At 41.1% G+C, this 13,068-nt stretch overlaps 2 protein-coding genes across 3 annotated transcripts in view; both read left to right on the top strand.

Moving 5' to 3' along the window:
• Positions 1 to 8,767, top strand: part of pcyt2 (phosphate cytidylyltransferase 2, ethanolamine) — a 13,901-nt gene extending 5,134 nt beyond the window's left edge. The window contains exons 2-12 of one of the 2 annotated variants that reach the window (XM_017307144.1): positions 3,266 to 3,354; positions 3,508 to 3,669; positions 4,394 to 4,545; positions 4,625 to 4,666; positions 4,784 to 4,922; positions 5,526 to 5,608; positions 5,821 to 5,898; positions 6,365 to 6,434; positions 7,291 to 7,352; positions 7,581 to 7,669; positions 7,762 to 8,767. In XM_017307144.1, the coding sequence (XP_017162633.1) occupies positions 3,266 to 3,354; positions 3,508 to 3,669; positions 4,394 to 4,545; positions 4,625 to 4,666; positions 4,784 to 4,922; positions 5,526 to 5,608; positions 5,821 to 5,898; positions 6,365 to 6,434; positions 7,291 to 7,352; positions 7,581 to 7,669; positions 7,762 to 7,888 (1,093 nt within the window). In that variant the 3' untranslated portion in view covers positions 7,889 to 8,767. Of the gene's footprint in view, positions 1 to 3,265; positions 3,355 to 3,507; positions 3,670 to 4,393; positions 4,546 to 4,624; positions 4,667 to 4,783; positions 4,923 to 5,525; positions 5,609 to 5,820; positions 5,899 to 6,364; positions 6,435 to 7,286; positions 7,353 to 7,580; positions 7,670 to 7,761 lie in introns of both variants that reach the window. The other variant, XM_008410463.1, reaches the window with a different exon arrangement.
• A 1,766-nt stretch (positions 8,768 to 10,533) lies between these two features.
• Positions 10,534 to 13,068, top strand: part of gnav1 (guanine nucleotide binding protein (G protein) alpha v1) — a 31,840-nt gene continuing 29,305 nt past the window's right edge. Inside the window, exons 1-2 of the mRNA XM_017303814.1 lie at positions 10,534 to 11,660; positions 11,767 to 11,858. Coding sequence (XP_017159303.1) covers positions 11,531 to 11,660; positions 11,767 to 11,858 — 222 coding nt within the window. The 5' untranslated portion in view covers positions 10,534 to 11,530. The remainder of the gene's footprint in view (positions 11,661 to 11,766; positions 11,859 to 13,068) is intronic.

Below are 13,068 nucleotides of genomic sequence, written 5' to 3'. Positions count from 1 at the left end.
ATACACTTTTTAAATGGGATGCATAGGTTTTCTCCGGGTGCTCCGGTTTTTCCTACCTTTCGGGGAAAAAAGTGACTAGGCTAATTGGTGTCTTTTAAATTTACCTTTGTCTCTYGCTTGCTAACTGTTGGAGACACTCTTTAAATAGACACAGTCTTTGGTAACACTTTATTTGACGGGGTGTGAATAAGACTGACATGACACTGTCATAAACATGAACGAGTCTTTATGAATGTCYATGACTGTTGTCATGAAGTGTCATTCGGTAAATAATGATACATTTAATGCAAAGTTGCTCTAAAAGTTGCATGGAAAGTCCATTAAAAATGCCAACTTTGCATTAAATTGCCATTATTTACAAAATTATGCAAAGTTGGCACTTTAAATGAACTTTTAGAGCAACTTTGTATTAAAAATGTCATTATTTACCGAATGACATTTCATGACAACTGTCATAAACATTCATAAAGATTTCTTTATGTTCATGACAGTGTTATGTCAGTCTTATTCACACCCCTCTTACCCTCTCTTTAAACTAAATGCATAGGTTTTCTCYGGGTTCTCCAGTTTTTCCTACCATTCAGGGAAAAAAGTGTTTAGGCTAATTGATGTCTTTTAAACATACCTTTGTCTTTCGCTCACTAACTGTTGGAGACACTCTTTAGATCAGGGGTCCCCAAACTTTGTTCTATGACGGCCACATAACTTTTCCCTTCTCTGGTGGGGGGCCTGAGTCAGTTTGTAACAGAAAAAGTGTGACGATTGCAGRAGTGCCTAAATGTAAAAAAATATTGTTTTCCAGAAAGCACAATCAAATAACCCTCTCTGGGTTCTTCACAGAAAAAATCCAGGAAATAACAATATTTATGAAATAAATATTGGACATGTTTGTACAGGACACATGTCCTGTACAAACATGAGCAGAACGGCAACTCGGTGATAAAGAAGCCATTCCTCCAAAAGAATCATAAAAAAGTAAAATTGCAATTTGCAAGTGCACACAGTGAGGTATCACTAACATCTTGTCTTACATTGATTTCCTCCATTCAGTGTGCTAAACACGTCTAATAAGAAAAATTGCAAAAAGCTTATTTTAGGGAAAAGGCTACTTCTAATGCACTGCTAAGGCTAATGCTAATGATAGCACTAATTAACAACTGCTAATTAGCACTTAACTAAGGTTAATGCTAATGCACTGCCTTGCTTCATATGCATTGCTATGGTAAGTAGCACTTCAAAAGAGCAGAAGTCTTATGTTTTTTGAACAATAACAATATTTGTTGTTAATCAGTTKCTAAGAGATGAACACGYTTTCTGATAGCAAAGTGCCACAAAGTAAACATCTGACTTTTACTTTTGCAAAATTTACCAACTAAATTTCTTGTGTCTAAACAGATAGTATTTCAAAAGAGTTTATGTTTTATAAACAATAATTAATTTGGTGTTGAGATGAGCACTTTTTTCTGGTGGCGAACTGCTCCGTAGTATAAATCAGACTTTTGCTTTTGTATTGAATGTCTGTTTTAYAATATATTTACCACCAATGACAAAAAAAGAAAAGCTTTCACTTTTCAGAAAAACATAACTGCACAATTCTTGTTGAGTAGTACTTATTGTAAGTTAAGTAGTATTTCAAAAGAGCAGAAGAAATATGTTTTTGAACAACAATTAGCATTTTGGCTAATTTTAGCTTATACACTAATTTTAAGATATTGAATGGAGTAAGTCCATGTTACTCGATATGCTTGTGACTCTCCACATGCTATTGAGTACATTGTAGTTTACTTTAGCATTGATTCTAATTTTTAGCATCAGAATGCTGGGTTCAACCGACAGGCACACTTTGGCAGGCCCCGATTAAATTTCTTCAGAAATTTTCTAGTTTGTGTATTGTTGTTCTAGTGTAGAAATGTAGTGTTACTGTATTTCATATTATTCAAGGTTCGTCAGATTTGTCATAGATACTGATGGGCAGGAAGGATTTCTTGTAGCAGTCAGTTTTAAAGTGACTCTGAAGAAGCCTCTGACTAAACTCAGACCCATTCCCAAAAGCAAACATATTCACATGCTTAATTGTTAACTTCAGACAACAGTTTATTTKATCTTTTGTCATTTATTTTGGCTCTGACCACTCCTGTAGTGCACCTTTTTAGCCTTCTCTGTGCAACAACCAAGTCCGTTTCACCGGTTAAGGGTCCCGACCACAAAGCTCCTCTGAGTTTTACTCTGATATAATGAGTTTTGTAAAGTTTAAAACAGGACTTGATGCCAAAAATGATMAAATGTTGCAAAATCATCCAAATGGAACCGATACAGAGTGACATTCATCGTCGCAGCGTTTTGGCCACATTTAGCTCACCATAGCTGTGCAACCAAGTGAGGCAGAGGTTGTAGAGCGAGTTCTGCTTTTATCTTCTCCAATTTCTGGACGCTCCCTAAAGGGTATTGGTTATCAGTTTCATTTTGTTCATGTGTGACTGTCGCCAGTCTCATGTGTTATGGTAATGTAAGCAGCGGCAGTGTGAGCAGATAAAAGAGACAGAGGAAGGACACAGAGTCGTTTTATCCACAACACCACCGATCATGATTCACAACAAAAGCGATCGGATTGGTCAAATGGATCTAAACTCCTGGATATTTCTGATAATCTCTGGCCTTAAAGTGCTGCTGGAATCCACTTTTACTTCAGTAAAGAAAAGGTTTTTTTCTATAATCTTACAGAGCTGGAAAATATTTTTAACTCCCTACAAATCAAAAGTGTCCAAATTATTTATTTATTAATTGTATCGATAAAAGCAGCCGCTTCTCCTCATATTTACCTGACTCTGATTGAGTCAAACACCTGGTCTAGTACAGCAAAGCATCGATTGCCTTAGTTACTAAGTGACTGAAGTCAAATAAACATTGCTCATCGGTGGCCGACAGGATGCCTGTGGCCATTACCTTCGTCCCAGTAACCTTTATCACTACAACCCACCAGCACCAGACTGTTTTGTGAAATTAACTCAGATAATTTTGGAAAGCCTCAAACATGGAGCTTAATTGTTAATACTCAACCTAAAAAGGATTGTTTAGTTGGCCCTGACCGTCTTTGCTTGGAGGACATTTAAAAGATAATAGTTGCTTTTAAAAGAAGAAAGCCTGACGGCGGGGGTGCTGTTGCTGCAGCCTCCCTCTGGGTGGTTGTTGTTTTATCTCTTTTGACCTGAAGCAGTGCCCTCTTCAAGCTATTGTTTTTAAAACTCTTGGTGTCTCGTTTCCACAGCTACGACATGGTGCACTACGGTCACTCCAACCAGCTGCGGCAGGCTAAGTCGATGGGAGATTACCTCATAGTTGGGGTCCACACAGATGGTAAGACCAATGCGCATGAGATGAATCTCCTCCTTCATGTTTAAATGTTTTTTTATTAATAAAGACATGAGATATCATTATGTTTCAAGTAAAGCTGTGATGACGCAGACATGCCAGTAATAAGCATCTGACTCCAAGAGTTTCTTTTCACAGCGGAGATTTCCAAACACAAAGGTCCTCCGGTTTTCACTCAGGAAGAACGCTACAAGATGGTCCGCGCCATCAAGTGGGTGGATGAGATAGTTGAGGGAGCACCTTATGTCACCACTCTGGAGACTTTGGACAAATACAACTGTGACTCCTGTGTGCATGGAGGTGAGGCAGCCTTTGTTTTAACACGCGTTTTGTCACGTTTTGACAATACACTCCACTTTGTTTTATTTGGGTGTGATGTGATAAATCAATACAAAATAACACTTAGTGTGAACAGGGTCTCTGCTCAAAAAGTCTTAAGGTAATTTATCCAAAATAAAGRCTTTTTAATGTCTTAAAGCAAATGTAAGTTGGCCTTAAATACGTGAGTCACGGGTCTTAAATTTTGTTGCGACAGGACTATTCAGTCTCACATTCTGTGTAGGTTTCTTTTTCTTGCCATACTTTTCTACCAGGCAAAAGTTTGAGGTATTCACAGACATCTTCACTTCACACAACCAGCGATGTGCTCAACAAATCTGGCCTTTATTAAAGAACGGGTCCCGTTACCAGTTCTCCACAGGTCAGGCTGTGAAGTGGACTCTGCAGACAAACATGTAGATGAAGGCGCTTCTATCACATGAGATCAAAACGCAACGTTTTGGCCTACGTGCAAGTGCACCCCACACTTTTCAGATTTTCTCTGTTGAAAATTTGGAAACCTGTGTATTTTTTTCCCCCTTGTATTTCACAGTTATACACGACGTCATCACGTAGCATCCCAATAAAATACRTTAAAGTTAGTGGATGACAAAATGAGAACAAAGTGTGCATACTTTTGTAAAGTGCTGTAGATGATTTGGTGGAAGCTCCTTCAGAGTTTGAGCTCCTGCTTTCTGTCTGTCAGATGACATCACGCTAACCGTTGACGGCAAGGACACGTACGCAGAGGTTAAGAGTGCCGGGCGCTACAGAGAATGTAAACGCACTCAGGGCGTCTCCACCACCGACCTGGTGGGACGAATGCTGCTGATGACCAAAGCCCACCACAGCAACATGGTAGGTTCACGCTACTGTGTTCAGCACKTCGTCCGCTGTTGCTTACCGTGCCTCTGATCTGGCGTGCTTCTCTCTGCAGGAAAACACAGATTACCAGCTCCACACTGACAACTTTGGAAAGGTAAATGAATGGTTTCCRTCTTGAAAGACGTGAAATTACACACGGCTTTCGCTCTCCACTGTCATCGCAGCGACAGTGGAGAGTCTCTGTTAAGTTCTGCCGTTGTTGCCTTTTCAGGGTGCGACAGTCCACAGTCCGTGGACGGGGGTGTCTCAGTTCCTGCAAACATCCCAGAAGATCATCCAGTTTGCCTCAGGGAAGGAGCCGCAGCCTGGAGACACCATCATCTATGTGGCGGGAGCTTTTGATCTTTTCCGTATCCTTTTGCCACACGAGAAAATGTGCTTAAATGTTGGTATTTGTCTAATTCTGTAACAGCGTACATCAGCACAGCTGGTCCTGGAACAAGTCTGCTAACCGTACAGCAAAACTCTGCTCTGAGGCAGTTTGCCCACATACGAATCAGGCGTTTTGCATGCGTAATGGCATACCGTYTGCCTTTGTTTATGTATTTTTTTTATGTGATTTACAGCTATAGAAACTAGCATCATATTCTAAAAAAACAGTTTTGTTTGTATTACTTAAATTGAGCTAAAAAAAAAAAAAGCAATCCACTGAGAACTGCTGGCAATTTTTAAACATCTATGAAAAGAGGGAAAAAAAGGAATCCGTCACATTTCTGGCTTTACGAAACCCGGGTCAGAGATGTAGCAAAGTATAGAACGTATTCTCTTATTGGCCCCATCTGCTGGTCTTAGCGTCTTCATGTGTTTAATGCTGTTTGCTTTGAGAATCTGCTGCAGTAAATAACAAAAATATAAGCAAACAGCAGCAAAATTGAAGAGGCTGTGTTGTTTTATGAGCTCCCTCCTGGCTGCCGTGTAGAAATGTTTCTGCCTTGACCTCTGACCTTCTGCAGACATCGGCCATGTTGACTTCCTGGAGATGGTTTATAAGCAGGCGGAGAGGGCCTACGTTATCGTCGGACTGCACTTTGATCAGGTGTGCTGAACTCCTCACTAATCTCCAATTACTTCTTTTTGCACTAGAAAGATCAGTTAAACGCACACTTAACCTGTTTGGACTCGGAAACTCGTCGTCTGCTGTCCAGGATTGGGAGACAGTTTAACTTTTAAACCTCTGCTGCCGTCAAAACTAAACGTCTAGTTGATATGAATGTAAAACCACTCACTGACTCCTTCCACCATCTTCAGGAAGTGAACCGCTACAAGGGGAAGAACTACCCGATCATGAACATCCACGAGAGAACTCTGAGCGTCCTCGCCTGTCGGGTGAGCTCCCATTCAAACAGACACACACACACACACACGCTCACACGCTCACACACACACTGCTTGATTCTCAGAGTGGTGGGCTGCTTTTCTGCTCTTCATGTTTGCAGCACCGCGGCCTGAACCAGGCTCTGTGCCCTTCATTCCTGCTAGTTAGCGGTCAGCCAAGAACAATGAATCCTTGTTACTGCATTGTGTGTGTGAGTGTGTGTGTGTTGGTGTCAGTTATATCAATGTTACACAATCGGTGTCTGTGCTCTGCTATCAGAAGCAAAAAGTTTTAGCTTTACTTTGTGGTTAAGAGTTGTTTAAAGAAGAATAAAGATATCGGGAGATTTTGTTTTCCCTAATTGCTTCCCTGTGTGTGTGTGTGTGTGTGTGTGTGTGTGTGTGTGTGTGTGTGTGTGTGTGTGTGTGTGTGTGTGTGTGTGTGTGTGCGTGTGCGTGCGCGTGCGTGTGTGTGTAGTATGTGTCAGAGGTGGTGATTGGCGCTCCTTATGCAGTGGGCAAGGACCTGTTGGACCATTTCAAGGTGGGTTCCTCACTTTCTCTTAATTAATTAATTAGCACCTACTTTATCTGTAGGTCAGCTAAAGAGAACAATAGCAGCCTGGCCGAAACAYGGCTGCAGATTGATCCCAAATGCAAGAAGAAAGTGTAAAAACACCAAAAACTATCRTTCACTGGACCGGGTTTTTATTTAATAGCGCTGAAAAYCTTGTCAGTCAGCCTCTGTCTGACTGTTTTATTGATAATTTCCATATAGTGGAACTTCTAACGGGCGAGTTGTTTCTTCACAATTTTTATTTGAAGACATGTTTCCCCAGWGGAAATGATGGAAATCAAAGTAATTTATCCATGCTAAACAAGAACAACTCTCAGGTTATTTAATTTTCAGCAAAGTAGAGTCACTGTTCTGCTGTCATAAGTGATTAAAGTATCGTACATTGACATGATAAAGACAAATACAAGTAATAGACAGTAAACGCAGCTTTTCTTGGATGATAACGTTTTTGATCGCGTAGCGTTCTCCATCCAAATTTCAACTCGCCTGTCGACAGAGAGTAAATACAACTGGGCAATTAAAAATCTGTTCATAGAAACTTACTTCTGCATGAGCTTCAAAATATTAGGAAACGTTCTAAGTTGTGAATACTTATAGTAGTTTATCTTCTATATATATTTGCAAAAAAACTCAAAAGACTAATTATAGGGTGTTTATAATGTTGAAGGATGAAATAAGACTAACTTAAAAAGATGTGGTAAACAAAACTACTTAAACACCTTTTCTTGCTGTTTGACATGACATCATGCTGATCTTTCACTGCTTTAGATAAACTAGTTTTGCTACATTTATTGCTGTTTTCTGCATTTCTGTTACTTTGCAGGTAGATTTGGTTTGTCACGGCAAAACCGAGGTGTTCCCAGACAAGGACGGGGTCGACCCGTACGCTGTGAGTACAACAACAACAAAAAAAGATGTTCAAAAAGTAAAGCCACACACAATCTGTTCAGCACCCAGGAGTTGTAATCACTACATTACTTCATTTATTACGTTGCTATTTTGTAACTCAAGGTGGCGCCAGGAGACCCAGTTTCTGCAGGGATATTTTAATACACGTCTCCATTTGGTTTTGGCTCTTGGTTGCTTTGATGYAGTAAGTTGTGTRTTCGTCCTTTAGGAGCCGMGGAGGAGGGGGATATTCAGGACCATCGACAGCGGGAACAGTCTCACCACCGATGACATTGTGCAGAGGATCATCGCAAACAGGTGACGCGCCGTACAAACAGCAGCGCCGGAGCGACGCAGCGCAGTTTAACCTGTTTATTTGATTTATGTTTAAATATCTGTTGGGCTTCCAGGCTGCAGTATGAAGCCAGGAACCAGAAAAAGGAGGCTAAGGAGATGGCGGTGTTCGAAGCGATGAAGAGGAGAGAACACCAGCAGCAGCAGCAGGAGGCACAGGAGGATGAAACTGTGGCACATTAACACGCCTGGACAGTTTTTAATCTAGTTTATGCATCCAGGTACAACTCAGCTTTAAGGAGGATGATCCAGCAGGGCCAGCCTGTTTCAGATCCTCTACACAATCTCAGTTTTCAAAAAAAAAAAAAAAAAAAAAAAAAGAATCAGCTGAATTCTTTACTCCTCCATTTCCTCCAAAGAAAACTTTGCTTTTCTCTGTGTTAGGTTTACTTTTTTTCTCCATTTGAGTCACACACTACACGTAAAAGAATGTTGAGTTTGGGATTTTATTCATAACTTATGAAATGTTAACGTCGATCTTTTAAGCGAAGGAGTTTTAACATCAGTAATGTATCACCGTTAATTTGTAGCTCTAGCTTTGTTTTTGTCCTCATGGTATTAAAAAAACCTCAGCTTTGTTTGATAACTTGTGAAATAGTGTGTCGATTTTTATCTGTGGATTTTAACCACCTGAATTTGCACCAAGTGTGACTGAATGTGTGTCAGTGTGAGCGAGTGCAGACAGTAGAGAGGAACGTGAGCGTGTGTGAGAGGAACGTAGTGCCTCGATCCTGAAGCTATAAATTATTGTAAGGGCTGTTAGTTTCAGCCACTTCTGTCTCTGCAGCTGTTTGCTTTAAATAAATAACATATTTTCTTCCGTTTTTTATGAGACAATCCAAGGAAAGGAAATATTTTCATTTTCAGACCTTATCTGTTGTTTTCTTTTCACGGAGTTCTGTTGATGTGATCCTTGAAAACAAAATGGTTGAAAYGTGGTGAGATATAAACTTACCTGGTATTTTTTTTAAACGTTGGCACTTTTCGCAGCTTTTGAGTAACAACCTTTTTTKTGTGTGTGTATATTTCACTTTGTCAAATAAAATGAGTAATCTGTGAAAAGCGTCACGYGTTAATTCATGCAGGTGGACGTTTGTGCGATCAGCACATAGTCCTGGTTCACTGAGGCGGAGAAATTAGGCCACAGTCGCTCCGAAACAACTGAAGCTAACTCACCGGCAGCACGAATACGACAAACAGCAGCGTGACATTACAGCATGMGCCGTCATCTTCCAAAGTGRTATTAAATCACATTTAGTAATGTCACATTTTGTATATTCATTCATTATTTCTTTCAAAGCATTTATTCACCACCTTGAGTCGTAGTTCTGGCCGAGAAATTGAAGCGTCGCTAACATTTCCAATCTTTACAAGGCCCAAAATGAAAATGAGTTTGCCTTTTTTGAGTGGCCCTTTTTGTTGTTTATTTAAAGTTTAGATAGTAAATGAACAAATAAGGCCAACATCCATGATTTAATGTGTGTGTCACCACTGTGTTATGATACAACCACAGATTTCATTGCAAATTAGCACACAATTGTAAACAGGTATGAAAAAAAATACATATTTTCTAGTTTTTCTTTTTTTTTTTGCAAATCTAAATTGGACAARTGTGCATATATTGGTTCAGCCTCGTTTACTTTGATACCACAAATAAAAATCCAGCACATGAATAAATTCCAGCATRACCAAAGAAAACACATCTGGGTTTGTTGTCTCCTGTCCCAACAGGAGGTCAGTGCAGGTTCAGTAAGGGTTTCTCTCTGTGTCTCCGGGTTCTGGGTTTGTGGGTGTTTTTGTCCAGTTGGCCAGTTTGGTTGTTTTCGGTGAGCTTTCAGACCTTTTGCCGTTTTATWTCCTCTACAAATGTTGACCTCCTCTCTGATTGGTTGGTTTTGTTTTGTCAGCCAAGCAGGGACACCTGTTTTARCTACACTTTAACAACCCCACCCCCGACCTGATTGTAAGGAATCCATAAGTTCACATCTTAGAATCAGTTTTGAACCTTTACTTTTTATCGTTTTATACTGTTACGGTTTTTCAAATGTCGTTTTTTTGTTGTTGACACTGTATAGATGTGAGCCAAGAGTAACCAAAMCCAATTTTACGTGTAGACAACGACAGCTTTTACGCATTTTTAMAATGTGCTTGTGCAAAGAAAGAAAGATCTCAATCAATGTTTATTTATTCAGCTGCACAGTTTCTAGACATTGTTTTTCTTTCTTTCCACTTTCTTTCTAAGTGGCGTCTATTCATAACACTTTAGTTTCACACATCGTAACAGAGCRGTTTTGGATAAAAGTGCGCTTTGACAGCATTTTTCTGCCTGAGGAATGTCCTGATCAGATACCCTGAGCCATCAGGTCTCGCATCATTTTGGTATTTGATAACAAGCTTGTTCCTCTCTTCCAAGGAATGCTCTGGTGAGGAAGAAGCAATGGCCTCATATAAACCAAAGGTGCTGCAAATCAATCCAGAAAGGGTCACAAGACCATTTACAAACAACAGGTGTCTCAAATTCTACAGTGTGTGGAAAATGTAGTGTTTAGTCCTMCGAGGCGTGGCTGTCCAGGTACGCAAGACCAGGTGACGCCCCAAGAAACTGCTAAAAAAAAGAGAAAAGTGAAACATCTGACGCATCTCTTAAGGCTGACAMACTCTGCTAATGTGTATAAAGTTCAACACTTAATCAAAGTACTCAACTACCGACATAAAGCAACTGATAGGCAGCGGTTACATACTTGTGGTTCCATTACATTTCCACATGCCTACAAGGTCTATTTTGGCAACAKGTAGGTAAGAAAATGGACAAACTCACACACCTCATCGCGACAGCCAGGCACGGTGGAGGAGGAGTGATGATCTGGGCTRCCTCACRAACTCCTCAGAATACTAATGAAGCCGTGGCCCAGATTAAACTCATTCAAGGAAAGAAAGAAAAATGAAAGAAGGAATGGAAKAAAGGATGAATTAAYCCTTTCACGATCMAGAGCCTTACAATGTGAGCTTTATACATCATTACACAGWGGACAAATGAACACACCCAAGGTGATGAGCAAAGCCAAACTGAGACCTGAAGTGAAACATGCGTGGGAATAAGACAAAGTGAAACCAGGATCGGGAGCAGACCATGTAACTGCAGATTATGGTGGCTTTTCTTTCCGTCATCTGAGACGCTGATGAGGTCATTCCGGAGACGACTGTAAAAGTGATTGAGCACTAAATCCTTGAACATGTTTGGTTTTCAGAGCAGAAACCCGTCATGTGGATTTTTCATTACCACGTCATCACGTCTGTAGCAAACTTCGACTAGTCGGAAGCCGAAGTTCGGAGCTGGAGCTGAAGTTTTCAGGTGAGACCCAACGGAGCCCACGTCACTTCCCCCAGGGAGGTCCGAGAGGTTTCCATCTGGGCGGCGGGCTGCCGTGGGAGAATTGGGGCTCTTTTTCCTCTGTTGGGCAGAGCAGGAGGCTGACCTGCGGAGGAACAGCTCGGCTCTGGGTCTGTTATTTTTTTTTGGGTGGGGGGTTTAACCGCAGAGTAAATCTGGCGCTGAGAGGCGGAGAAAGCGCTCGGAGCCATGCGTGAAAACAGTTTTGCCTGAAGGCTTGGCGATCAACTGCCAGGAGGAGTGTGGAAATCTTGCAAGATGGCCTGACATCTTCCCTTTTTAAAAAAAAAAAAAAAAAAAAAAACTTTAATCAGAGTTGTTTGACTTCTCTGGGAAGTTTATTCTGTTTATCTCTTTTGGAGCGAGTGACGAGCTCGCAGCKTTATAGGTTTCCTCTCTGTCCGTTTGGGTCGGAGAGGAGATGATCGCTCAGGATGGGACTGTGCCTCGGGACCGAAGATACAGAGGAGGAGAAGAAGGCGAAGATAAACAGCGCCAAGATAGACAGAGACCTGTGCGAACACGCAAAGCGGGAGATGAATGCGGTTAAAATCCTCATTCTGGGTGAGACCGACTGTCAAGAGCAACTTTCACCCGGGCGGCGCTTAAATAATCCCCGGGTGTCCGGTTGAAATGTGGAAGTAARAACTCTTGTTTACCCTCCTTGCAGGAGCAGCAGAGAGTGGGAAAAGCACTTTGGTCAAACAGATGAAAATCATCCACAGCAACGGCTTCACCGWGCAGGAGCTGAGCAGCTTCAAGGTGGGAACCTTTCACACACAGGGACCCGTCAGCGCACAGGGGAGGGACTTCACCTTCCCTGGAGCTTCACCTGATTCAGAAAGCAGTAAACATTTTGAGACGCAAAGGGTTGCCAGGTTGTCCTAATATTTCTGACTGATTTGATCAAAATCAGACTGCTGGTGGTGGGACAGTTTTATGTTCCTTTGCTGGATGTCTTCTCTCTCTCTTTTTTTGGGGGGGGGTGGGGGTGGGGGGGTTGTTTGTGTTTCTTTTGTTACTCTGCAGATTTCTGCCCAATATCTACATTGTATCAGCGAGAAAATGAGTCCGCTGTGAAAAGAAAGACAGTAATGAAACATGTATCAGATGATGAAATTATTACGATAAAGTAGCCTTTGACTTCTGTCCCGCCTCAGGGCCTCTAATTCCTCAGTAATCTTCACCAAAGTCAAGCAGTACAAACAGATCTTTAAAAAGTTCATTTATTTGAGTTTCATTTGAAACCATCTGGCTTTTTTTTTTTTWWWWTTKKKRARKYMRSMWTTTWRSMMSKYSSYKGKTYCYTTTTTTTCTACCAAATCTGCGWAAAACAAACAGCTCCAGTGTTTCAAACATAAAAACCCGTTTGCTTCTTTATTGACTTATGTAACTTTTGCACGCTTTTCCCTACATGCATGCCTAACACCTCATTTAAATGTAGTAGGTAAGCTGCATCAGTGCAGATTTATTTATTTGGCCAAGTTATTATCTCCCCAAAGTTGCATTGAGTTTCAAAATTACACAATCAGCTGACTGTTATTATTGAAAACTGGATGAAACCGATCGATCAGATGATTTAACCAGAGCCAATTTCTTATGTAAACAYGCTTTGTAATGCAGTCAGTTGAAAGCATCCAACGTGAGCTCACTGGTTTATCTATGAAGTTAGTTAATGATTTAAAAAAKAGGTTAATCATGCTGCAGCTGCTGGGGGTGTGTGGGGGGGGCGTTGCTCCAATTGAAACTGAAATTAGAGCCTCAGCCAATCTCTGAACAGAAATATTACAAAGCAAACGTGACTTGAGTAGAACAATGTAGCTTTCATTGAGGGAAGAGCTGCAGCTCAGCAGAGGAAGCAGAGGATGCAGCGTGCCGGCGCAGAGTGGTGTTAAAAATGATTGTTTAAATGAGGAAACAGTGATGCAGATCGGAGGGAAGCTGAGGTGAAGTCTCGTTTTCCTGATGGGGG

The sequence above is a fragment of the Poecilia reticulata genome, linkage group LG1 (assembly GCF_000633615.1).
Source record: "Poecilia reticulata strain Guanapo linkage group LG1, Guppy_female_1.0+MT, whole genome shotgun sequence".
In the NCBI taxonomy this organism is placed as follows: Eukaryota; Metazoa; Chordata; class Actinopteri; order Cyprinodontiformes; family Poeciliidae; genus Poecilia; species Poecilia reticulata.
This window is presented reverse-complemented; position numbering and strand designations above follow the sequence as displayed.